At 38.0% G+C, this 24400-nt stretch overlaps 1 protein-coding gene across 2 annotated transcripts in view; it reads left to right on the top strand.

Moving 5' to 3' along the window:
- CHRM3 (cholinergic receptor, muscarinic 3) overlaps positions 1–24400 on the top strand; it is a 191172-nt gene that overhangs the window by 42735 nt on the left and 124037 nt on the right. Inside the window, exon 2 of one of the 2 annotated variants that reach the window (XM_009997576.1) lies at positions 22762–22859. In XM_009997576.1, the coding sequence (XP_009995878.1) occupies positions 22767–22859 (93 nt within the window). In that variant the 5' untranslated portion in view covers positions 22762–22766. Of the gene's footprint in view, positions 1–22761; positions 22901–24400 lie in introns of those variants that run through there. The other variant, XM_009997575.1, reaches the window with a different exon arrangement.

The raw sequence follows: 24400 nt of genomic DNA, 5'->3' as shown, positions 1-24400 counted from the left end.
GCTGTAGTAACTTCATTACCTTTCATTCATTTTGAAACGATGAAGCAGAAGCAAAGAAAATGTCCATGGAATTTGAGGTAATATAAAGATTTTAATGTCCTTTTTTATTTGATTGTCATAATTCCTGTAATATTTTTTTTCCGTTTAAAAGTGATGCATGCAATCCAATCTCTTGGCAATCAAAAATTTTAACACAACAATCTATTATAAGTCTTGGTATGCATAATACATGGAGGATAATTCTGTTTGATTAGTTTCAAACAGAGTAGGTGGGTTTTTTTTATTCGCTCTGAGCTATTGAGCTTACTTGTCATTATCTATGTGAATGAAACTCAAAGAAAAGCTTTTAAAACTCTTCTCAAAATTACTGTTCTTTAACTTTGTGCATGAATATGGCATTCAATGTTTCAATCAGCTCTGACAAGTCAAGAGGGCCAAGACTGGCATTTAGTGTCCACTACAGGTGTTTCAAGTGTTCAATCCAAGAGAAGAATAAACAGCTTCACTAGTCATTTGAGAAATATCCTGGGTAAATGTTCAGAACTCATGTTCATTATGGTCTTCAGCTACTGTATGTACTTCTAAATTTGAAAACAGTAGTATATCAAATGCAGTGCTTCACAATTTAGCCCAAAAGATCTTTTGCCTTGTGGCAAATGGGAAAAGTTGGCCTGGTTTACACACATATATAGGTACACACTTCACTGTACTTACTATACTTTATCAACATAGAGATCTCTTCCAACTGATGTTACTTCCAACTCAACCTGCGATTTAAGAATTTTAACTGGATACTTTTCTGTATTTAATGATGAACAATACTTAGGCAATTGCTAACTCTTTCCTAGCGATTCCCATGTTCTGCAGTGTTGATATGAGTTTCTTAACAACAGTTAATAACTGTACCAAAAGGTAACGTTGCTTGTACAGTAAACAGGGGATAGCTCATCTGAGTGAGCAGGTTCTTCATTGTTTCCTAATTGTGTGGGCTCAGTTTCTGTAGAGACAGGTGGTGAACTTTAAGAACTCTGAATAATTAGTTTGTTCCCTGTAACATCCTGTGAAGGCAACGATATTCCGTGGTCTAAGCAGCACCAACAACTTCAAAGCAGTATTAATCTTCGGTTTCACAATACAGATATCCAGCTATGCTGAAGTCTGGTATTTTCTGCTTATCACATGTTGCTGTTTTACCACAAAACTGTTTGTGCAGCTATGTGGTGAAACAGATTGGAAAACTGCTTCTTTTCTTTCTCTTTCTTTCTTTCTTTCTTTCTTTCTTTCTTCCTTCCTTCCTTCCTTCCTTCCTTCCTTCTCCTTCCTTCCTTCTCCTTCCTTCTCCTTCCTTCCTTCTCCTTCCTTCTCCTTCCTTCCTTCTCCTTCCTTCTCCTTCCTTCCTTCTCCTTCCTTCTCCTTCCTTCCTTCTCCTTCCTTCTCCTTCCTTCCTTCTCCTTCCTTCTCCTTCCTTCCTTCTCCTTCCTTCTCCTTCCTTCCTTCTCCTTCCTTCTCCTTCCTTCCTTCTCCTTCCTTCTCCTTCCTTCCTTCTCCTTCCTTCTCCTTCCTTCCTTCTCCTTCCTTCTCCTTCCTTCCTTCTCCTTCCTTCTCCTTCCTTCCTTCTCCTTCCTTCTCCTTCCTTCCTTCTCCTTCCTTCTCCTTCCTTCCTTCTCCTTCCTTCTCCTTCCTTCCTTCTCCTTCCTTCTCCTTCCTTCCTTCTCCTTCCTTCTCCTTCCTTCCTTCTCCTTCCTTCTCCTTCCTTCCTTCTCCTTCCTTCTCCTTCCTTCCTTCTCCTTCCTTCTCCTTCCTTCCTTCTCCTTCCTTCTCCTTCCTTCCTGCTCCTTCCTTCCTTCTCCTTCCTTCCTTGCTATACCCTCCATTTGACAAAAGCAAAATAAGTTGCGAGATTTAAAGAATCTTTGCAGAAGCGTTTTGCAGTTAACTCTAGAATACATTGTATGAAGTTAAAAACTGGTTAAAAGCTTTGAGTATATTTCTCCTAATACAAAGATTTAACTGTCACATTGTGAATAACTCTGCTGTTGCCATTTAATAGTAAAGCTGCTGTTAACCCTAACTGACAGAAGACTTCCTTCTGATGTGGAAAAATACCAGCAGAAGTGGAAGCAAATTATACCCTTCAAAGCTTTGTACTTAAAATAGTAATTATATAATTTAATAATGTAATAAAAAATTAAATGCCTTACATACCAGCAATTATCACTTCCTTTTATTAAGAAAAAAAATTAACATATTCCGTTATTAAAAAAAGATGTTTCTAACATCAGCATCTTAGTCTGTGCTTTCATAATCATTAAAAATTGATCTGTGCCCTACAGGATAAAATACAGGTATAAACTGCACCAAGAAGAGGCACAACTGTTTTGTTCATTTCTGTGTCAAACTTATAGACCCATGTGATAGGGATTTCCTACCACTTTTCTCCTTCTGTACATCACAGTATATCAGAATAGTAGAGCCAGCATGTAGGAGCAAAGAGAAACACACAGAAGTGAAAGCAGAAGGTTAAACATACTAGTTTAAGACAATTCTGGTCCAGAAATTAGCATCTCATGATTTGTTGGTTGCTTAGCAGAAGTCAACATCAAACACATAGCTCTGAGAGAGTCGAGTAAGAGTGCTGCATGAAATGTAAAATAGAGAAACAGTTAATGATTGTTGCAGTAAAGGCTAAGTGCTAAGGTAAGTTGTGTCAGTGCCATCCATGTATGTCTCAGGTTCACTTCAATACTTTGCTGTGATCTGTTGCAGCAGGCATTTGCCTATTGAATCCACTTCAAATGAGCAGGTTGCAATCCTGCCTTTTTCCTATGAAAGCTTAAGTGATACTGTTATTCTCTGAAAAATGGGGAAGCTACTACTTGTAGTCATGTTCTCTATTTCAGAGTACTGGAATAAGAGACAAAATGGTGTTTTCTGCCAGAAATGGTGCTTTATGTCAGAGTAGGCATTTAATGTGTATAAAATCTTAAAAAGAGAAGAAAATCTTTTCCTAACATGCCTATTGATGTGCACAGTGCTGTGGAACATAAAGAGGTTTAATATTAACCAGTCAGGCACAGGAGAAATAAATCTTTTGTCTATAATATTTGAAATGGACCTAAAAGCTAATGCTAGGAATTAAAATAAATTGTGTTCATCCAAAGCTATCATAGCAATAGTATCAGTATCATCATGTCAATGTTCAGTAGGAGTCAGTCAAATCTCTGTTATCTTCTTGTTAAGAATAATGAACTAGGGCCCCCAAAACCATGGAGCTGGCTTTGAAAATTAGAAAATAGAAAATGGGATGTGATGTAATCTTTTATGTGCTGGATTGGTGTTTGTCTGCAGTTATGAAGCTTATATTTATTTTAGTTTCATGTTTGTGAATAAAAGATGGAAAGAATTACCTAAGGGCATTACTATATAAATCAGTGGCATAAAGGAAGAAGAAAAATGTCAGAAGACTCTCAGAAAAAATTGGCAGCTAGATGGCTGGCTGGTTCAGAGCTTTCTACTGTTTTCTGATTCTTCAAACCAACTCAGATTTTTTTAACTTCCTTTGAAACGAAGGCATCTTCTTAGGCATTTTAATGACTTCTGGTCCACTTTCTGATCCACTTGAGTGTTTGGCTCTTGCTGAAGAGTCTTTCTTTGCCAAGATAAACTAGCTCATAGATTTCAGTTTTTTCTGTGAATAGATGAGAATGCTTTAAAAGTGAAATATCTTGCCAAGATTTATCATTTTATCAATTGAAGAGCAATTCAGATTATATCCCCTTGTCTTCATTATTAATTTCCCTAGCAAGACTGAAACAAAAGAATCTCATTAATTGGAACTTTGGGTGTTTTGTTTTGTTGTTTGTTTTTTTTTACCAGGTGTGTGAAAACAAATAGCATCAGGACTTGTATCAGAAATAGTGAGGCCAGGAAGACTAGAGAAGTGGTCATGCCCCTGTACTTGGCCCTGGTGAAGCTGCATCTCAAGTACTGTGTTCAGTTTTGGACATTGAGGTGCTGGAGCAAGTCCAGAGAAGAGCAATGAAGCTGGTGGAGGGTCTAGAGTACAAGTCCTATGAGGGGTGGCTGAGGGAACTGGGGTTGTTTGGTTTGGAGAAAAGGAGACTCAGGGGACACCTTATTGCTCTATACAACTATCTGAAAGGAGGTTGGTGTCAGTCTCTAGTCCCAAGTAATAAGTGATAGGACAAGAGGAGATGGCCTCAAATTCTCCCAGGGGAGATTTCGGTTGGATATTAGGACTTCTTTTTTTCACCAAAAGGGTTGTGAGGCACTGAAACAGGCTGCCCAGGAAAGTGGCTGAGTCACCATCCCTGGAGGTATTTAAAATAGGGGTAGATGTGGTGCTTAGGAACATGCTTTACTGGTGGCCTTGGCAGTGCTAGGTTAATGGTTGTACCTAATTAAAGGTCTTTTCCAATCGTAACAATTCTATACCTAGTTTTTATTTAATTGTTATATTATAAAATATTAATACTCTGTAAACATCTAACCCTGAATACATTTCACGGTTCTTGGACTTGCTTTTCTCTTTCCTGTGCTTATATCAACACTGATTTGCAAGGTTTTTCTTTACAGAATTCCGTAGCTGCAACTTACAACTTACAGTGAGCCTCATCAGGTTCCTGCCCTCCTTATCATACTTTGTAAGGAACATATGCAGAAATCACTCCAACCTATACAGTGGAGAAGTAAATTAGAGCAGTGCATTAATGCACTTCATTATCTCTCTAATAGGTCTAAATTCTAAGTGTCCTTTCTCCTCCCTATTTGAAAATGAAGGCTCTGCTCTTTTCTCAGTCCTTTGAACATAATGGTGGTGGGTCTCCATGTACTGACAGTGTTTACTTGCCTCTGCTTCTATCTTTGCTCTCCTCTGAAATCCCCATGAAATGTCCCATTCAGAATACAAAAGTCTAAAATATAAATCAACTAAATAAACTGTTATGAAATAATTAAAAACACACAAACATGTAAAACTTCCAAACTATTGTGGCATTGATCCAGAAATTCAGATACTACATTTTGCTGAAAAAAGGTCATCAAGAGTGATACCAAGAAATTGCTAAAATAAATTACAACTTTTGGGAAGAAGGAGAAAGAACAGGGAACATTTCAGTAACAAGGAGAGAAAGAGGGAGTATAAAAATTAAAAGGGGAGTTTAGAGGCACCTACAAAAAAATTGCTATAGCTCAAGAAAAAGTAAGTTAAAAGATTGAAAATGTTTGCAGAAGTAGAAGGGAAAGTAAGATAAAGAGGGTAAGGAGGATTAAAGAAAACACAGGCTTAAGTATTGCATTTGTATTAGTATATTATAAGCTAGTTTCTTTTTTCAAATATAGAAATAAGTTTTATATAGTGAGGTTCACACTGGTGTTTGCTTTTCTTTTCAAAGTATCCTTTGAATATTACATCCTTCTTAATTTTGGGAGGAAAAGGGCAGTATTGTTGCTGTCTCTCTTACAAGGAACACATTTCTCAGCAATGGATCAGACAGCTTGTAATATTGCAAGCGAACACCTATAGAACCAGGAAAGAGGGGTAGAGGGTGTTGGAGGTTTTTTTTGGGGGTGGTTCTTTTGAGAATAAAAGTCATCACTTGCAATGCATGTAGAAGTTACTCATGTTTTGTCTTGACTTGTACAAAAATTGGAGAGGTGGGTTTTTTCACTGCCAGGCATTTTATAATATTCCTTTTTATTACATAGGTACTGGACCACTTCAGCTGTCTCTGCAGAAAACACTATCCTTTTCCATTAATTTACGTTGCTTTATGACCTTTTCTTCTACCTAAGGAGAAAAAAAATAATAATCCCAAAACCAGACAGACATCAACAACAACAAAAACAAACTACACTCAAAATTCTATTAAAATAAAAAATCTGTGATCAAGTAAAGTGTTCTGCATTTTAGACTGCCATAACTCTTGAACCCAGCTAGTAACAGTATCTTTTCATCTTATCTTGTAAGAGCTGGAATAAGATTTGATAAATACACAGAGGTAGTCTTTAAGCTGCCAGGGTTTAATGATCATCCCAGAGGTGCTTGGAACAGGAAAGACTCCAAAGAAATTGTCATCCTTTACACAAAAATACTTTTTAAATCATCCTGTATGCCACTTTTTATTAGATTAAGTATGTATTCAGAAAACTTTTTCAGATCCAAAACTTTGATTCCTTTGAAGTCACAATTCAAAGGGAAAGTTATCTGATTGTTTTAGAGATGAGGAATAAAACACTGATGAGAATGCTGGTTCAAGGAGAGTGCATGGGTTATGTACTGTCTCTTCCTTTGAGCTCCATTTGTGTCTCTGGGAACTTGTAACAAGACAGATTACCCAAGGCTAAGTGTCTGTCTCACTCCATTCATCTCCACTGGCTTTTCAGGCAAGAGCCTTCCTTCAGTCTGGATCTGCTGGAGCTAACACACAGGACATGCTGTGCAAGAGTAGCTAACAGAGGGTGCTTCTGCTCTAGTGATGCTCCCAGGATAGGTAATGCACTGTGCCTAGCCTCCCTGTGAGTACTGCCTCTCTCTTGTCAATGTTCAGGTCATTTAGAGGGACAGGAGAAGCAGGACAGCCATTTCAGCTAGAATGGTGTTAAGATCCAGTTTTCACAAAAATGAGGCTACACAACAGTCTCCCATAGATGTTTAGTTTGATTTAATTTGTCTAGGTTTGAAACTCACTTGGCAGAGAAATAGAACATACACTAATTTCCACACATGGTAGACAATAATTTGCCTATTAATTCCTGGGATATTTGCTTACTCTAACCTTTGCTTTCTGTAGTAGATGTTCCTGTCAGGAACATGAAATAATTAAGTTATTTTATAGTTAATGGATTTAAAATAATTTTACACTTTTTGTTTCTATGAACTGTAGAATTCCGAACCAGTTCCCTAGAATTACTTTTGTTAGATTTCAACAAATCTTATCAAGTATGAAAAAAAAAAGCTGCAGAGAGTATGGTTTAAAACGTGTCTTTTAAAAATGTATCTGCACATTTATATGTATTGTTTTTGATAGCTGAACAAAATCTTGTCTTGAATTTTTAAAGTATGTTTTTAATATGTCTATTTCACTATTCATTTATCACCTGTTTGTAGATCAGATAAGGGATCTTGCGAACAGCACAGATAAATTTCCCCAAAATTGTGGCACAAGTGAGTGATAAAAAGCCCTGTTAATTTTGTAAAATAAAACACAAGACTAAGGCAAGGGAAAAATAAATTACTCCAATCACATTTACCATCCCAGTTACTCGTAATGTCTTGCAATTTAGCTACATGTATCTTGCTGTGATAATGAGCAAGTTATATTTACAGTATTGCAAAAAATTGGAATTAATTGGCAAGTCTAAAAAAAAACAACCACAAATCTGTGTTTTCTTTCCTAAAATGTATTAAGGTTTTCTTAGCAAGCATGCTGTCCATCATTAATTACCCATTCATATTATTTTTTTACTTCAAACACTCTTGTAAATAATTTGATCAGGATGCAGAGCTTGCCAGCTATTCTGTCACATCAGATGATTCCTCCACCTTTTTTCATTCTTGGATGGCAATCACAGGATGCAAATGGCAAGTTCTTGCAAGATATTTTCCAACATCTGGTTCTTGATGGGCTCCTCAGGCAGCTGAGCTGTAAATGCGAGAGGAACTTTTGAGCTACTGTCATAGCGAAGTGGCTTCTTGGCCTCTTAAATGGAGTGTCCCATCCAAGTGCCCTTCAGATGTGAAAAGATGTGCATGTTATGTCTTGCCATGGAGTCCAAAGATGCAAATTATTATACAGGCAGAAACGGCAAACTTATGGTGTAAATCAGATGTGCTGCATAATGACAAGGCATGTGGAGAGTTGGATAGTCTGTTTTGAAGGCTGCTTTTCACATCGGCATGTGAAAAGCCAGAATAGCCAAGTTGTAGCAAATAATTTTGCAAGTTTTTTTGAGTAACAAGGCTCAAAGTGGAGGCAAAGGGAAAGAAAGTTTAGATATTTTGATTTTAAATTGGAAACAAATATTTGCTTTATGTGACTCTTGTCCATAAGCTAATTTTTCTCTTTTTGGTATGTATTCCTAGGGTGGAGTTTTGTATTACAAGCAGGTATCCATGGGCTATTCATAGCCTAGTAGGCTTTCAGGCATCTCAAAGGAGAGTGTTTCCGTGTAAGTACAACTCAACTGCATTTTTTTAATTGCATGGAATTTCACTTCAAGTAGCTGTGAGGCTTAATGTTCAAGCTTACAAAATGTGTGCCAGCCTAGTATATTAACGATTGTAACAGAAAACCTAAAAATAAAGAGCGTAATGTTTTTGTCAATGAAATATAATTATTGTTATCTAACCACAAAAGTGCAGTTGACAGTTATTTGTAAAACACCTTTTTTTTTTTTTTTGTCATTGATTATTGTCTTAGATAATCAAGATTGTTGTCATGGTACTACTTGCCAGAAAAAAGTACTGACAAAATATGAGGATAAAACCAAATACATATCTCCCATGAACTGTTTTCCAAAATGCTGTTGATATTTTTTTTTAAATGCAAGTTTTCTGTCTCCATTGATACATGATTATAGCTAAAACTCTGAAAGCTCAAAAATAATTTCAATTTGAATAAGCATGTAAAAGTGGAATGGTTTTAATTTCTGCTTGGGCTCTATTTGAAGAAATAACCTGGACCAAAAAGACTACATCTGGCTGGATTCTTTGAATGCCTTTGGCGATAAAAAGAACTTCAGGTCAGCGTCAAAATGTCAGAATTAACAGTACATTGATGTAAAAATACCTTCTGGAAAGAGAGGAGTTTCCCTCCTTCCCCCAAACAAGATACATGCTTCTTTAAAAAACTGTAAGATCTTAGAGAAAGGTTCACATCTAAAGTAAACAGCCATGAATTGGTTGCACTTGTATTTATTGGAGAGAGTATCAGGAGTTTACAAAGTCATTTGAATGCTAGACAGTTGTGAAAGGATGGGCTTCTTTTACGTAAATGCAGTTGTCAAAGTCATGTCCATTACAAAATTCTAGTCTCTGCACTTGAGCAAACCTCAGTATCAGTTAACATTGCTTTGAAGTGTCGCTCAATTCAATTTGCAAGGAAGTAACTAACACTAACTCTCTGTGCCTGAAATAAGAAGACAATTCCACCTGGTTGAAGGGCTGCTCCACCTGGGAGCTTACATTGCTGCACCCTTACTCTTACCCGTAATGTGTTTCCTTACTCTGCTTTCTTCTCTCTGAGTAGTGACGTTTTTAAGTGACATGTTTGTATATCATGCATGTATAACAGTGTTTGAGACATCGCATCTCATAATTTCACTGCTTAGTAAAATCTTCCCAGTTCTTTCTTTTGTTTGCTGAGCTGAGAAAGAGCTATTCTTCTACTGTGTAACCATACAAATAGCTGGGCCTTGAAAATTTCACTCATTTGTAGTTACATGGCAGGGAAAAAATGTTTGTAGATGGAATTTACTTATCTGCTACAAAGTAGAATGGCTGTCCTTGAAAATGACTAGCTATTGAAGTCTAACCACTCTGTTGTTTGAGCTGATATTCCATTAAATTAGCTTGCCATAAGAAAACTGTCCTACTCAAAGGAATAGATGACATCAGAAGCAGTTTCATCAGACAAACACTGAGCAATTAGGAATTCTTGCTTCTCTTTTTACCTTGTTTTTGCTTCATGGGAATTGAAGTTGGATTTCTTTCATTGATTTAAAGTAAAACAAGGTCATGACCTGATCCCTAAACTGGAATAAAGCAGATACAGGCAGTTTCTTTTTAAAGAGATTAATGGCTATAGGAATATGATAACATTCAGAGTTGAAGCAGCTCATGTTATTTTCTATAAGGAATGTATTTACTTGTCTGGCAGCACTGTTTAAAAAAATTGGAGGGCATGAAGTACTGCCTTAACACAGAGGAGGGCTAGATGTCTGCAGGACCACCAAGAGATCTGAGCTGAAAGTGGCATGAGTTGTGCTGAATGAGTGTGTCACCGTTTGACTCAGGTCCGACAACAATGCTCTCGATCCCCTCGCCCCCCCACCCACGTAGGGAAGGAGAGAGAGAAAAAGAGAGAGACTTGGCTGGATTGAAAACTAAACTACACAGCTTTAATTAAAACACTAATGAATCATACAAGAAAATATATACAATTATATACAGATACATTCAGGTATGGGCAAAAGCCTCTCGCCTCCCCCCACCCCAGCAACTCCCACAGCACTTCCCTGAACTGGGAAGAGTCCCGAGGAATCCCGAAGCTGCTGCTGGAGAAAGCAGAGAGTTATGGGGGTCAGGAGATCTCGAGCCTAAGGGTCTACGGTGATGGATGAACAGAGTCCTCCCTGGACACCGGCCATGGACGGAAGAGAAGGGGAGAAGAAAAAGGAAGGAAGTTGTCTTCTGTGATCTCTGACCTTCCTTTGAGCTTACGTAGATATATGGAATGGAATATCTTTGGCCAATTTTGCTGTCCATCTAACTCAGCCTCTTACGGGGGGGTCACAGATCTCCCCATAGTGTCTGAGCCAGCAGAGTGCAGGTGCGGCCTTGAAGCCTCAGTAGTTAGAAAAACATTCCACTGTCTTATCAGCCTAGCAGAACACACTATTGCTAGTTACAAGAAAGCTTACTAAAGGAAAAAAAAATCAGTAAAAAGAAAAATTGGCTTCATCCTGGCTCAAACCAGGACAGAGTTGCATAGCTTTGTGCTCTTAGAATAATCTAGGAAATGCAAAGACAGTCTCTTTCCCATGTATGAGAATGGTTAAAGCCTTTGGAATAAGGAGATAATTTGTAGCAGATGTTTGATTAACACCTTGCTGACCACTCTGCTTCAGGGCTCAATTAAAAAACATGCTGTCAGTGGTATAGAGTTCATGGCAAAGCCCAAGTTTAGCTATAAATCATCAAACCAACTGATTTTGCCACTGACAGATGTTTACAAAGGTTGGAGGTGTTATGATAGAAAACTGTAAAACATTAACTATTCCTGTATGTGATGTCAAGCTCATTTTCTCATGTTCTTAATGCTTAGATTTCTATGTTGTCAACTAAACAACAGCCAAACAAATCAGGCAGAAATACAGGAATTACTGAGTGAGGTGTATTTCTTTGGCAGACTTGGAGTAAACTTTAAAAGTTTAGTTTAGCAATCAGTGGATTTCAGACCATCTTCAGATGACTATGAAGAGGGTGATATTTGCGGTCTTGGAAAATGTTCAGAATTTTACTTTATCACTGCTTTATAAGAAGGAAAAAGCCAGACTTCTATTCAGAAATTTAACTTAGTTTTGAGTAGAATCCAACTTGGCTAAAGTTGTGTGTCTAGATGTTGAATGCTTAATCTAAATTATCCACTGAGCTTTTTCCTATGATCATGGAGAGAGGCTGCTGCAAAGGGTGATTCACATTGGTAGTTCATTATACTACTGCAAGACTGCAATCTGAGCTCAGCCTTGGGAGGTTTAGCTCTGGCTTTGTCATTACACCTTTTCCTGCATTTGGAAAAATAGCTGAGCTTTCTGTCTCATTTTCTGTAATGTCAGCAAGATACATAATTTCTCTAATTTAAATGTTATCTTGTAATAAATCAGGACCTTACTTGAGTCATGAACCTCATGAAGATGATCACAGAATTTTTGTCTGTAAAATTGTTATGAAGTAATTTAAAATCTTATCCCAGTGAGAGCCCTTGGTTGGGCTGATTGTATACTAATGTTGTGTTGCCTTCCAGAGGCAGCAACTGTCATAAGGCAATGTTGCTAAAGATCTTAATTGTCTCAATACATCTTTGTGTGCTTTAATGCTTCTAAATTAATTACGCAATTTAATACTGCTATTAAGTCTTGAATTGCATTACTTCAGCAGAAGCATAAAGCTAATGTGATTGTGCACCATAGGAATAGGAGCACCTGTGTTTTTAAAGATTATCCCCCAACACTGCAATTACTCAGTAAATGACTAGTTCAAAAAGTTCACAAAACATTTTGTTTATATGTTCCTACGGGCCACCAAAGACCTTATATATGACTTGTGACTTAGAATAAAAGGTCAAAAGCCACCACTACAAGATGTCTCAGAGTATAAGAAATGAAGATCATTACCACACTAGCTTAAGTCCCGGTAGAAGCAGAAAATATAATCAAACATTTTTGTAGGGAGTACACGGAACCCCTTATTCCAGGGAAAGACAATCCCCCCACACACACACACAAAAAAAAACAAACACCAAAAAAACCCCACAACAGTCCCTGCCAATCTAAACTGAGGATTTTCTTCTCATCTTCAAATTTGTTTATTGGCTTACAGATTTTTCTTTTTTTCTAAGAACCTATGTAGGTACCTGAAAATTTTTAGTATTGCTGGTACACATCATTTTGACATTCATCTGGTATGGTTAACCTTACCTTGAAGAGGAAAATGGGCTTTGAATATACTTTCATCTCCTGCAAAAGGAAAGAAAACAGACATGAATCAGCTTCCTAGTTTCTAAGACATTGTGTTTTTCTTAAATATTTAAAAATCTTAAGTCACCTCCACTCATATAATCTATCAGCCTCATAATTTCTTTACTTCCCAAAGCATAACTGTGAAAATTACATACACAGGAAAAACAGAATAATTATGCTTTAGGGTACATCACTTCTATTGTGAATGTATAGAAAGAATACTACTTCTCTTCAAGTTAAATTGAAGCAGAGAAGGAAATTAGTACAGGCAAAAAAGCATAGTTATCCCAGCTAGAAAATGAGGCTGGGCTTGCTGTCAATTCTCAAAGGAAATTTGAACTTTTACATTTTGTCTAAATGACAGCACTTCCATTAATATAATGACCTGTAGAATCATGGAACAGCAAAGCAGCACTGCAACACAGGAGGTGTCATAGTGAACCAGCCAGACCTGCCAGTTCATATGATACTGCTTGTGGAAGTCACAGCCTACACAGAGGGCATGGAGCTTCTGCTCTGCACCTATTCTCTGTCCTGGTCAGGTATAGGTCATTCTGTTCCTTTCACAGATACATCTCATTAGAGCTTAATCTCATACATCACCAGTTTAGTTAATATACTTTGGGAGTTATTGACATTGTTTTTCTCATATTAACTCATTTGAGGAAACATATATCAACAACAAATGTTTATTACTACTGCTCTCAGTAATAACCAGTTGCAAGTTTTATCCAATACTCAGAATTAAATAAATCCTGTAGAAAGCCAAACCTGTATTATCTGAGCAGAAGAGTTAAATAGTGATAGGAAAGCCATTGCCTTATTTCCCCTGTGCTGTCAGTCTAGTTTTAGTACAGTATTGGCATTGGGATGACATAATATAGTTTGCAATTTGGGGAATCCAATTTGTTGATTAAATTGGAAATATAAAGACAGAATGTGGCAAGACACGAGGTTTTCATGTCAGAGTTATCTTCCTACATATCATTCCATTCTTTTTTTTTTTCTTCCTCCACTGTCCCCACCAGCTGAAAGCTGTTTGGCTTTTTAAGTTGTATAAACATTCAAACAAAATCCAAGATATTGACAGGGAGAGAAATGGCTGAATGGCTTTTTCCAATGCTGAAGTTCTATGTACTAATTCAAAACAAAATGAATAATGGATCTTCAGCTGCACCGAAAGCCACACAGCAAGTGATCTGCAAAGGTTAACAAATTTTTAGAGATGAGTGAAGGTGTGTCACAGTTCCAAAGCTTACTTATGTTTCACTATAGGGGGTCAGAAGCATGTCTCTGCAGAGTCTGTCTCAGTTTTTGCTCCTCAGCCCTGATTCCCACATGGTTGATCACAGTAAGACAGAAAAATAGCAATCAATAAGTTGCGTTCTTAGCAATAAAAAAAAATCAGTTAAAAGTCAAAATCAGCAGCTTTTCCTGCACTGGTTTGTGTTATGTTAGATGTTTCTGTAATATGTAAAGGGTTTAGAATTATGTGTGTTCAGTCTCAAGGCTTAAGCACAGGTAGGCTCATATGAAGAAGAGCAGGTCTCCCTGTTATGCACTGAGACCTGAAATGGGCAACTTGTCTCTGAGTGCTGGGATTGAAGAGAGCAGCAGCTTCCAGACCATGCAAAACTGCCTTTGTTGGGTGGCAGGAACATCCCAATGAAGTCCAGAATTGTGATCCACCCCAGGTTGTTGGGTGTTTCATGCTGTATGGAACTGTAGCTCATTGGAGTTAGTTTCGAACCTAGTCAACCTAAAGAGCAACACTTAGGGTCACATTCCCATGGATGAATTGCTTCAGCAGTTATGCAGGGGGCCGGGGGCTGTAGTCAGTCCATGGCAGCTTCTCTCTGCAGCTTTCTCCTCCTCATACTTCTCCCTGCTCCAGCCTGGGGCCTGCATAGGCTGCCATTCTTCAGGATGAACGTACTTCAGCCTGGGCTCTCTGTGGGCCACAAGTCCTTCAGGGCATGTCCACCTGCTTCTGTGTGGACTGCCAAGCAGTGTTTTGCTCCTTTTAAAATATCTGTTCCCCAAGACACCACCAGTGTGGCAGGGGGTAGTGCTGGATCAGGCTGGAACAGCTGTGCCTGGCCTCTGTGCCCTCCTCACAGGGGCTGCCCTGCAGCTTCCCCTACCAGCACCTGGGCACAGACACCTAAGGCAGCAGTAAATCCAAGGCCCATTAACTGCCTTTATTTCAGTGTTTAAAATGTCATTTGTACTGGAGATTTCATCAATGCTGCCATCTTTGCTGGCATCCCTGAGGGCTACAGGAGCATCTCACTCCCATTCCTGGGGATACATTTGCACCGCGCTCTCCCAGCACCTGGGAATAGCCGCCTCTGTCACAGTGTCCCAGGGTCCTGCCCCCAGGGTGGGGAAGCTGCCTGCTCCACAGGCAGCTTCAGCCTGAAATTCAGGTTTAATGTTTGCATATACATACTGTTGACTTTCTTTGATGTAGCAGAGTGGACTTTGGTAGGTGAGCGTGGGAGATTGCACCTCTTGCCAACAGCTTACCTCTGTGCTTATAAACATCTTCGTTAACCACAGAATTTCTCATCAAAAGTTTCATTAAGACAATTGTTGGGCAATTTTTTGTGTACTTTATAGAAAATGGAGTGTAGAAAGAAATTAATTCATGCTTGAGAGCAGCCCTGTGGAAAAGAACCTGAGGGTACTAGTGGATCAAAAGCTGGACATGAGCCACCAATGTGCAGGTGCAGCCCAGAAGGCCAACTCTGTCCTGAGCTGTATCAAAAGAAGTGTGGCCAGCAGATTGAGAGAGGTGATTCTGTACCTCTACTCTGCCCTAGTGAGACCTCACCTAGAATACTGCATCCAGCTCTGGTGCCTGAGCACAAGAAAGGTGTGGACCTGTTGGAACGTGTCCAGAGAAGGGCCACAAAAATGATCTGAGGGCTGGAGCACCTCTCTTTATGAGGACAGGCTGAGGGAGTTGGGGTTGTTCAGTCTGAAAAAGAGAAGGCCTCAGGGGGACCTCATAGTGGCCTTCCAGTACCTGAAGGGGCCTACAGGAAAGCTGGGGAGGGTCTTTTTACAGGGGCTTGCAGTGAGAGGACAAGGAGTAATAGTTTTAAGCTGAAAGAAGAGAGATTTAGGTTAGAGATCAGGTGTAAATTCTTTAGTGTAAAGGTGGTGAGACACTGGAACAGGCTGCCCAGAGATGTTGTGGGGGCTCCATCCCTGGAGGTGTTCAAGGGCAGGTTGGAGGTGTCCTTGCCCATGCAGGGGAGTTGGAATTCGATGATCTTTAAGGTCCCTTCCAACTCAAAAAATTCTGTGATCCTGTAATGGTTACTGAGATTTTCCTGTATTGCCTAACAGGCATGGGACATTTCCTACCCAGGCAGCCCAGTGAGCAGGCACTACATTTCCATTAACAGACTTACCATCCCTTTTCAGGAAAATCCATCTGCTTCCAACTGATAAATCACAGTGTTACAGCACATTCAACTGCCTCATATAATAATTCAAAACTGGTGCTTTCCCCCTCTCTGAGAATTAACACAACAGACATGTAGCTTGTGTTCCTAAATCACGGCCATGTATTTCTAGAAATACTGAAATTTCTGATATTTTGTGAGATTTAAAAAGATTTCTGTTTAAGCAGTGACAGTGAATGAGAGAAGGGGGAAACCTTTTTCAATTGTAGTGATAGGTGAAGAAAAGGCTGTCAGTAAGGCGTTATGACTAACTTAAAACTTTTAAATAACTGTTAACTCTATTGTAGAAACAGAGCAGTATTTTTGCTCAGGACATCTTTTGCAGACATGATTGTCTTCCATGAGAAGAGGTACGTGTGTTTTTTCCATGCATATAGATACATAGCTGTGCCTAATCTCATGCTAAGTGGCTGAATGGGTCAGAATATTTATAGCCTAAACAGTGGATTAAAGGAATTTGTAAAAACAGCTATTACAGATACTGGTTTATGACCATGAGAAGTCAGGTCAGGATGGGCTGAATCAAACCAGATTTAGATGTACTGTGTAATGGATTTAAGTAAAATTCATGAGCTCAGTGGAATGTTCCTTTGATGTTGCAGATTTTCTTGTGTTGACTGCACAGAGTGTGTACAGCTCAGGAGTAGATGCCTGTAATTGTAAAGATATCTGAAGTTAAGTGTGAACACTTCCTAAATTATTAATACTGATAAGTGTATACCATATAGTCAGATTCTTGGTTTGGTCTGTTTAGCCACAATTATCTAGTAGTGTCATGTAAAATTACACATATAATTTAACAAACTTTGATTAAAAAAAAAAATGAATTACTATTTTTTAAAGACAGATGTGCTAGAAGTCAGGCATCAGTAAACACCCAAAGGAATCAAAATCTAAGAGATATTCTAACAACTTCTCAAACGTTGTGATTATATATTAGCTACATAGAGCATATAAATAATAAACAGTTAAGCTGAAGTACTTTCATGGTAGTTTTTTCCTGGTATTTTCCTTTTTCCTAACTGCTTGTGCTGCTGATTATATTCAGACCCTGTAGTGCACTTATGAGATGCTTTGTGCATGAACTGAACTGAGCTAAATACTTTTATGCTGAGCAGATCTGTTTCCAAAATAGCCACTCAAGTTTGTCAATAAAATGCTGAAGTCAATTTTCTAGAGTGAAACAAATGCAATATGTCTAGACTGAACAATTTTTGAGCTATGAGACTACCAAATTGAAATTATACCTGAAATGTCTGGGTTTTGTTTTACCATACTCCTCAAAACTTCAAAACACAATGAAGCCTTCTAACATAGTTATTTCAGCAGCTAAAATAGATTTGGCTGAGTCAGTACTGTGAATTGCCATTACTTCATTGAGAACATTGTCTAAATTCAGGATGCTAATCATTATTTTTTATCTTGGTTGTACTGGATGAAAAGGGCATAGAATAATTGTTTTCCATCATCCTCAGAAAATAGAAGTTGAACAAGTTGAATGAACTGTTTTGTGACATTAAATTTGTCCTTTTGGTTTGGCCTTATGGAATTCCTGCTACAACCTCAGAAATGCAGAAAATGGTTCAGTTCAGTGGGGACTTAGTTGACATTTGCTCAATGTAAGAATAATTTATAGCTACTGTTTAGAACAGACACAGGACATCAATTTATCTTTCAAGTCAAAGTTGGTAGAATGAGCCTGTGCCTCCGTCTTCCATCTTATTTATATAATATCCTAGGATTATTGTTCTTTAATGTAGCCTTTTGAAGTAGTTCAATGTAAAGTGCAACAGTAACATGCTTATTCAGCTAGGATTAGTGAGAAGATGATCCCATCAGTTTGGATCTCACATGAGAGAACCACTGGTAGCCAGTGATTGCAATGCACTCTCTGATCACATCAGCTGATTCATCATTTTACAGGCTACTTCTGCAACAATCATGGAGGTAGTATTAATCTAGTGGGGTTTTTTTAATCCATTTGACAGGTCTATGAACAAAGTTCAAGCCGTGATTTCAAGCTGAAGATATTGGGATACAAATTTATGAATACATAATGAAAAATTCTGAAAATATTTCTCAAGTGCATTGGTAGAAAATTATGAACAATTTTGTGTAACTTTTGATCTCTAAAAAAAAAATTTAGTTCCTTTTTAATGCAGCTTTTTTACTCCCCCATATTCTTCTGAATTCATGACCTGTGTTTACTTTATTTACTGATAGCTTTCACTGTTGACATATCTAATTAGAAAACTCTACGTTTCTGTAGTACTTCAACTTTTAAAAGTTCTTAACTACTTCTGACCTGTGCTGACTATGAGTTGAGTCAGCAGCTTGTGCATGCAATCTGGCTTGATTCCTTTTGTCAACAGTACAAGAAAAATCCCTTTTTATAGATGAACTCTTTCCTTAAGGTAAAAAGCAAACTCTAAGAATGTGAAAATAAATAAAGAACAACAACAACAAAACTGTTCTGAGCAAGAAAGTCTGTCTTGAACTATGTGCAGCATTTTTTTCCTCTCATATCAGTGCAGAGGTGCTCTCCAGGTGTCTAAACATCACAGTTGTGATTTCTTACCATTCATCTTTGATCTTATCTTGGTCCAGAATACTTCTAACCTCTTTCTAATGGGATCCACTGGAAGAAGTGCAAGGCAGAGACACCTCTTTCATCTTACAGACTTCTTTTATACCTGTAGCTCAAGAATTAAGCAATTTTCTTCCCTTTAAAGTCCACTGCAAATAGAAGCTGCTGGACTGATATTTTAATACACCTTTTTCCTGATTTTGTAAAGTCATCAGGATTATATCCATAAAACTATTAAAATGCCTTTTATATATACAGGTGCACCTGTAGGCATTTTTGAGGATGGTCAATGTGATGTGTAGCAGTGATTTATTTTTAGTAGTGTATTTAGGCAAGAAAATACAACTCTGTAAGTCTTTCCAATTTTCAAGACGTTATTTCCTACCACATAACAAAAATTGCCTGAAGTTCATTTTAAAAAAGTGACAAAAACCCAAACAGAAAAGGACCCATGAGATTATGTTTATCTGTTGATAAACACAAAGGTGTTATGTATGAAGTTTTACCAGTCTGAAATGTATTTCTGGTAGTGAGAAACCTACTTTGTCTGACATCTCTGTATAAACTCAGGAACTCATTTCCTCAGTGCAGAGTCAACGCATGCAGATTCATCCTATGAAATAAACAAAGCAGAAATTACTGTATCCAGAATTTTCCCTTCCCTGAAAGTGGGGGTTATTTAAATGCCTTTCTGACACTGTAGTTTCAAGTCAGTTTTTAGGAAAAGTAAATAACAAGGCAGCAAACAGGTGCACTTCTTGTTTTAAATAAGGATTCTCATTCATATAGGAGAGGAATCATGCAAGTCATAAAATGTGATCCTCAGTTCAGTTCCGTACCTGGAACACAGAACACCCACTTGTGCAGACAGCAGCATCTTTTAATATGTTGTAATCATGGATGTATTTGTAATACCACAAATCCCAGTCAGACTTCTTCTCTTCCTAATGTGCCCACATGTACAGAGTCTAATTCATGCTCCCTCCCATACCATGCCCAAGTGGAAATCCTGCTAGGACCAATCTCACAGTTTAATAGCACAGATGGAGAGCCAATGCCTAGAAGCACCCTGCAAATTGTTTACTAGCCTAGTCATAGTAATTGTGGTTGGAGGTGGTTTATGTGGTTTTAAATAGGTCTGGGGTTCATTCTAATAACTGGGGTGGGGCTTTGGAGGGTTTGTTGGTTTGGGGGAGGTATTTTGGACAAGTATCCATAAAAGAATTAAGGAGGACTAATAAACTATATCTGCCCAGAATAATGGTTCAAACCATTGTTTCCCAGTTGTAAAATACAAATCACCCAGGTTTTCATCTTCTCTGATTTTATCCCAGGTTGTCCAGGGGTTAGCAATCAATTTATTTTTTTTAATGTTTATTACTGTTCTAGCTTCACATTAACTATAAGCATCCACCTTCAAATGCTTTGTATTGAATAACATCTTTCTCCCTTTTCTAAAACAGTTAAATTGAACCAAGGTGGAAAGATGTGAGGGAACAAAACTTCAACATGCTTGCTTCAAATGGATCTTGATATTCTGCACAAGCTGAATTATCAACTAAGTTTGATTGCTTTTCATAAAGAGCAGAATTTATTTGTTTTGTAGTTGAATATACAAACAGCACAAGCTTATTTGAGGAGTCTTAGTTTAATGTAAATTAGGGCAATTAATTCCAAAGCTTTGAGTCAAAACACGTGTTACTAGGGGAACAAAGATTCTTGATAGCAATGGCAAGTGTCACCGTTTGACTCAGGTCCGACAACAATGCTCTCGATCCCCTCCCACCCCTCCCCCCGGACAGCAAGAAATTAAAATATAGTAGAAAATTGGGAAGAAATGTCTTTATTGAGAATAGCTTGAAAACCTAATTTACTAATGAATTATTGCTAACTAAAACATTGTAACTTGATAAGAGGGAAATTACTAATCATTATTAAAATTCCAGTTTTAATTGTCAAAAACTGTAATTCCTTGACTAAAAGCAGTCTCAAATAACTAACAGATGGTTTCACAGTCCTAACACTGTAAAAGTTAATTAAAACTGGCTTTCATTTCGAAATAGATTTTTTAAATTTTTTTTTTTTCTGTATTGGTAGTGTGAAAGCTTTTCATTCTTTAGACTTTGTTTAAAAATAATTGAACAATTAATTTTAAGTGTTTTAAGTGTAGTTCTCGTTGTTCTTTCATGGATGACAATATGTAAGAGTTCCACCAAGGACCTTTACAGACCTCAAATGATAATTGGTACACACTGTGCAAACTACAGATTTAATAGATAAGTTAATTACTAATATGTGGATTCACTCCTGCATCACTAGAATGAAGTACTGAAACCAGAGCTACTGTTTTGAAAAGTCCAGAACCATCCTTCCTGAGCCAAAAGACCATAGCAAATTTCTGTGTCATGTTACAGAGTAAAAGCCCTTTTCAGGTCAGAGGCAGTAAAATGTTGTGTGTGAGCTCCCTGAGAATTTTGCTTTCTTTGCTTGGTGACCTTCAGTGCACATGCATTTCCTTGTGTTGCATTTCTTTTGAATTGTCCTGTGCATTGTCTGTCTGGGAGTAGTGGCAGGAACAAAGGGTTTGAGTAGCTGTATAATGTCTTGCCAAAGAAATGCATAGGAAAAGAAATGCTTCAGTAAGTGGATTTGGAGTGATTGTCTCTCTCTAAACTTTGATCTGGACTGAGAGAGTATGAAAGCCTGTTCTTATGGAAGAGTTAGCCACATGGAGATGTCTAGGCTTCTTCCAGTTAAGAATTGCATGAAACTGTTCGTAAGACAAATAATGTGTGTTCCTTCTTTCCTGGCTCTGTTTAATCTGATTTCCTTTCTTGTCACTCCTTCTTGCAGATAGATACTCTTGTCTTCCTGTGGTGTAAGAGTGTGTTCAGATTAAGTTCCACTCTTAACACATTGTGCTTCTTGGCTGTGCAGGGTTGGTGGAGGGTATGACTGTCTTCCAGGAGAGTGTTTTAGCAGAGAGAGGAGGGGGAGACCTTCATGAATAATGGTATATCAGAGCTGTGTTAAAAGTGCTGTGTTAGCATGCAGCAATGTCCATGGGTAGTAAATGTGTATTCTCTTCCATTCTGAAAATTAAGTGGAATATAGTCTCAGTCTTGTTTGTTAATAATCTCAGCCTTGTTGTTTTGGTTTTGATTTTTTCCGCCCCTCGAGAAACTGAGCATCCAGCATAGCCACTGTGTTCTCTGTCTGGTCTGCTGCCTCCTTTTTATGACATCTGGGAGTGAAATCCCTTGGTGTGTTGGTAAAGGCTGAGACTGAGAAAACACATGGAGCATCTGTTGAGTCAGAATCACTCTTCTGTGTTAAGTTATTCAAAGGGGACTTGAAGCCTTAGGCTGCAATGGTATGCCATAAATGGGGTAATAATGGCACATGGTTCCACCTGGCACTAATTATATATAATTAAATGGAATTTAGCCGTCATTGGCTAATCCTTCACCTACACTTGGATTTAATGAATTTACAACTTTAGAGGAAAGTGTGTTGTTTAGGTTTTAATTATTGATATTTTTTGCTTCCTCTGTAGTTGTGTCAACTTTTAAAACCCCAAAGTGCAATGTGTGGAATACACTAGGGGTTTAATTTTTCTAGCTTTCTACATTTTTTACATGAAAATTAATATTCCAAACCAGCTTTATGAAGTGGTTAACTTGAGAGTCTGCATACTTTGGGGAAGAAAAGGAGAGCCCAGTTCTTAGTTCTGCCCCTGTGTCAAGCTCCTCCTGGGGTCTGGGTGGGCTCAGCATCCCATCTCTTTCTGTGCATGGAGGTGCCAATTTCTAAGCACAAGCCAGCTAAGCTCCCTTGCAGAATCAGTTGCAGACTTCTTTGTGATGTATTGGAGAAATTTTTGTCTTCAGTTTGGTCACTGGGTTTGAAAAATCATCTGAAAATACATAAGCCATTTGGGGGTAGGTGTGAGCAGCACAAAAGCTTGTTAGTACCATCTTATTACCACTGCTCCAGATCTGTGTCATACATGCTAGAGTTGTTCTATTTTCAGCAAGTTATCTAGGATTTAAAAAAAAGAAAAGGAAAAATAAAAGACATTATTTAGCAATACAAGTACTAATAGCTTTTGTCTTCTTTTGATCCAAAGGAGACCTTTTGGCTTACATGTCTGTGCCTCCCTCATGTGTCCATAATCAATTTTAATAATCATTCTTCTGTCTTCTGTTTTCTTCACAGCCTACATGCTGACACACTACCAGTTTTGTTTCCAAAGGAGGAGTTCACAGAACTACACAGTGCCTGATCCAAATACCCACTTTGATGTTCCTCACTGGATCACATAGGTAAAATTCAAAGGAACATATATATTCACATTGTGTTTTTCCAAGAATTCAACATACTGGGGACAGCTGATTTTTGGCAATAGTGCTCACTTAGCAAAGTCAGGGTCTTTTGGAATTTATGGACTAAAAAATTATATATAAAGACCCTCCAACTTTGAGATGTGTTTTATCATCAACAGACACACAGCTGTACACTGTCACGTGTCATAGTATGTATAGTCTCCTTGCCATATCTGTTTTAAGTTGTTGAGGGTGCTGGGAAAACCGTGATGTTTATAATTCCTGTAGGTGCACTTGAGCTACCTTTAATGGCAGCTTCAGTGGTGCAGATTTCAGCTTATGCCCAAAACCTGACAGAGAAACTTACTAAATTCTCAAGCAGTTGATAAACATTTAGCTTCTTATTACTGCTGCTGCACAACTAGCAGAATAACAACTAGTCAGGGAAAGACTGAACAGGTTTACATCAATGAACCTCTATGCTTGTCTTTAAGAAGTGTAGAGTTGTACTATTATATTTGTAATCAGAATATCTTCAGGTTATTCCTGTTGATAATCTTGAGCTTCTGCACAAGGCGTAAGTTTCCTATGTGTTTCAAACAAAATTAAAAATCTAGCAGATATTCCACTTCCAGGATTTCCCTGCAGAATAATTCAGTCTTGCTATAGTAGAGGTGAGAATCCTGCAAGTTAAATTCAATTTATTTAAAACTGTGTTTTGCCTTCTGGTTTTGATAATGCTAGCTGGGTTTAGCTTCAATAAGTCGTTTTCCTCTGTGAGAGTAAACCTAGGCAAGGAACAAAATTGTTCTGTTTAAATTACCAGCATTTGTTATCACTTGACTGCTTTCTCCCTTGTACATTATGCTGGTGTATGTCTCAGCTGCATTTAAAATAATTTACATGCATTGGCAGACTGCAGTGTTTATGTCTATGTTATAGTTGGTGTTTCTTTTACATTCCTTACACATTTCTGTAAAACTTCCATCTTGGTTTGCATTTCTAATTTTGTGGAAATGAATTGTAAACATGGATATGTAGCAGTGGTTTAGATGGCCTGTATTTACACATGCTGGCACACTTCCCATGCACAGAAAACAGGTCTCTTCACATACTTGCTTTAGAGTCTGTGGCACTGAAAGTTTGTTGTGATTGTTTCTGGAGTGTCTTGGGATTTCAGTTACTCCGTTTTGCCTGGAGAACACTTCTAGCCAAGTCACCTCAGAAAAGAATTTTCACAGCATAGTGGTTGAATCTTTGTGGCTTTCAATACTAACAGCAGGTGTCAGATGAATCCTGAAATCATGCTTACCCCTGCTTTTATCTCCTGAAATTAGGGCATCGTATCTTGCACACTGTTTCACAGCTGCTGGTATTCACTTCTACAGTTGGTTTTGCCTTTAATGTTTTGTTGACGTTATTCCAGCTTTATTTAGCTTTTTTCAGGTATTTTGTGTAAGGTGAAATGTTGTGGGATTGGTTTTTGTTGGATTTTTTATTTGTTGTTGATTTGGTTTGGTTTTGGGGTTTTT

Source organism: Chaetura pelagica, unplaced genomic scaffold (genome assembly GCF_000747805.2).
Source record: "Chaetura pelagica isolate M959 unplaced genomic scaffold, ChaPel_1.0 scaffold235, whole genome shotgun sequence".
NCBI lineage: Eukaryota > Metazoa > Chordata > Aves > Apodiformes > Apodidae > Chaetura > Chaetura pelagica.
This window is presented reverse-complemented; position numbering and strand designations above follow the sequence as displayed.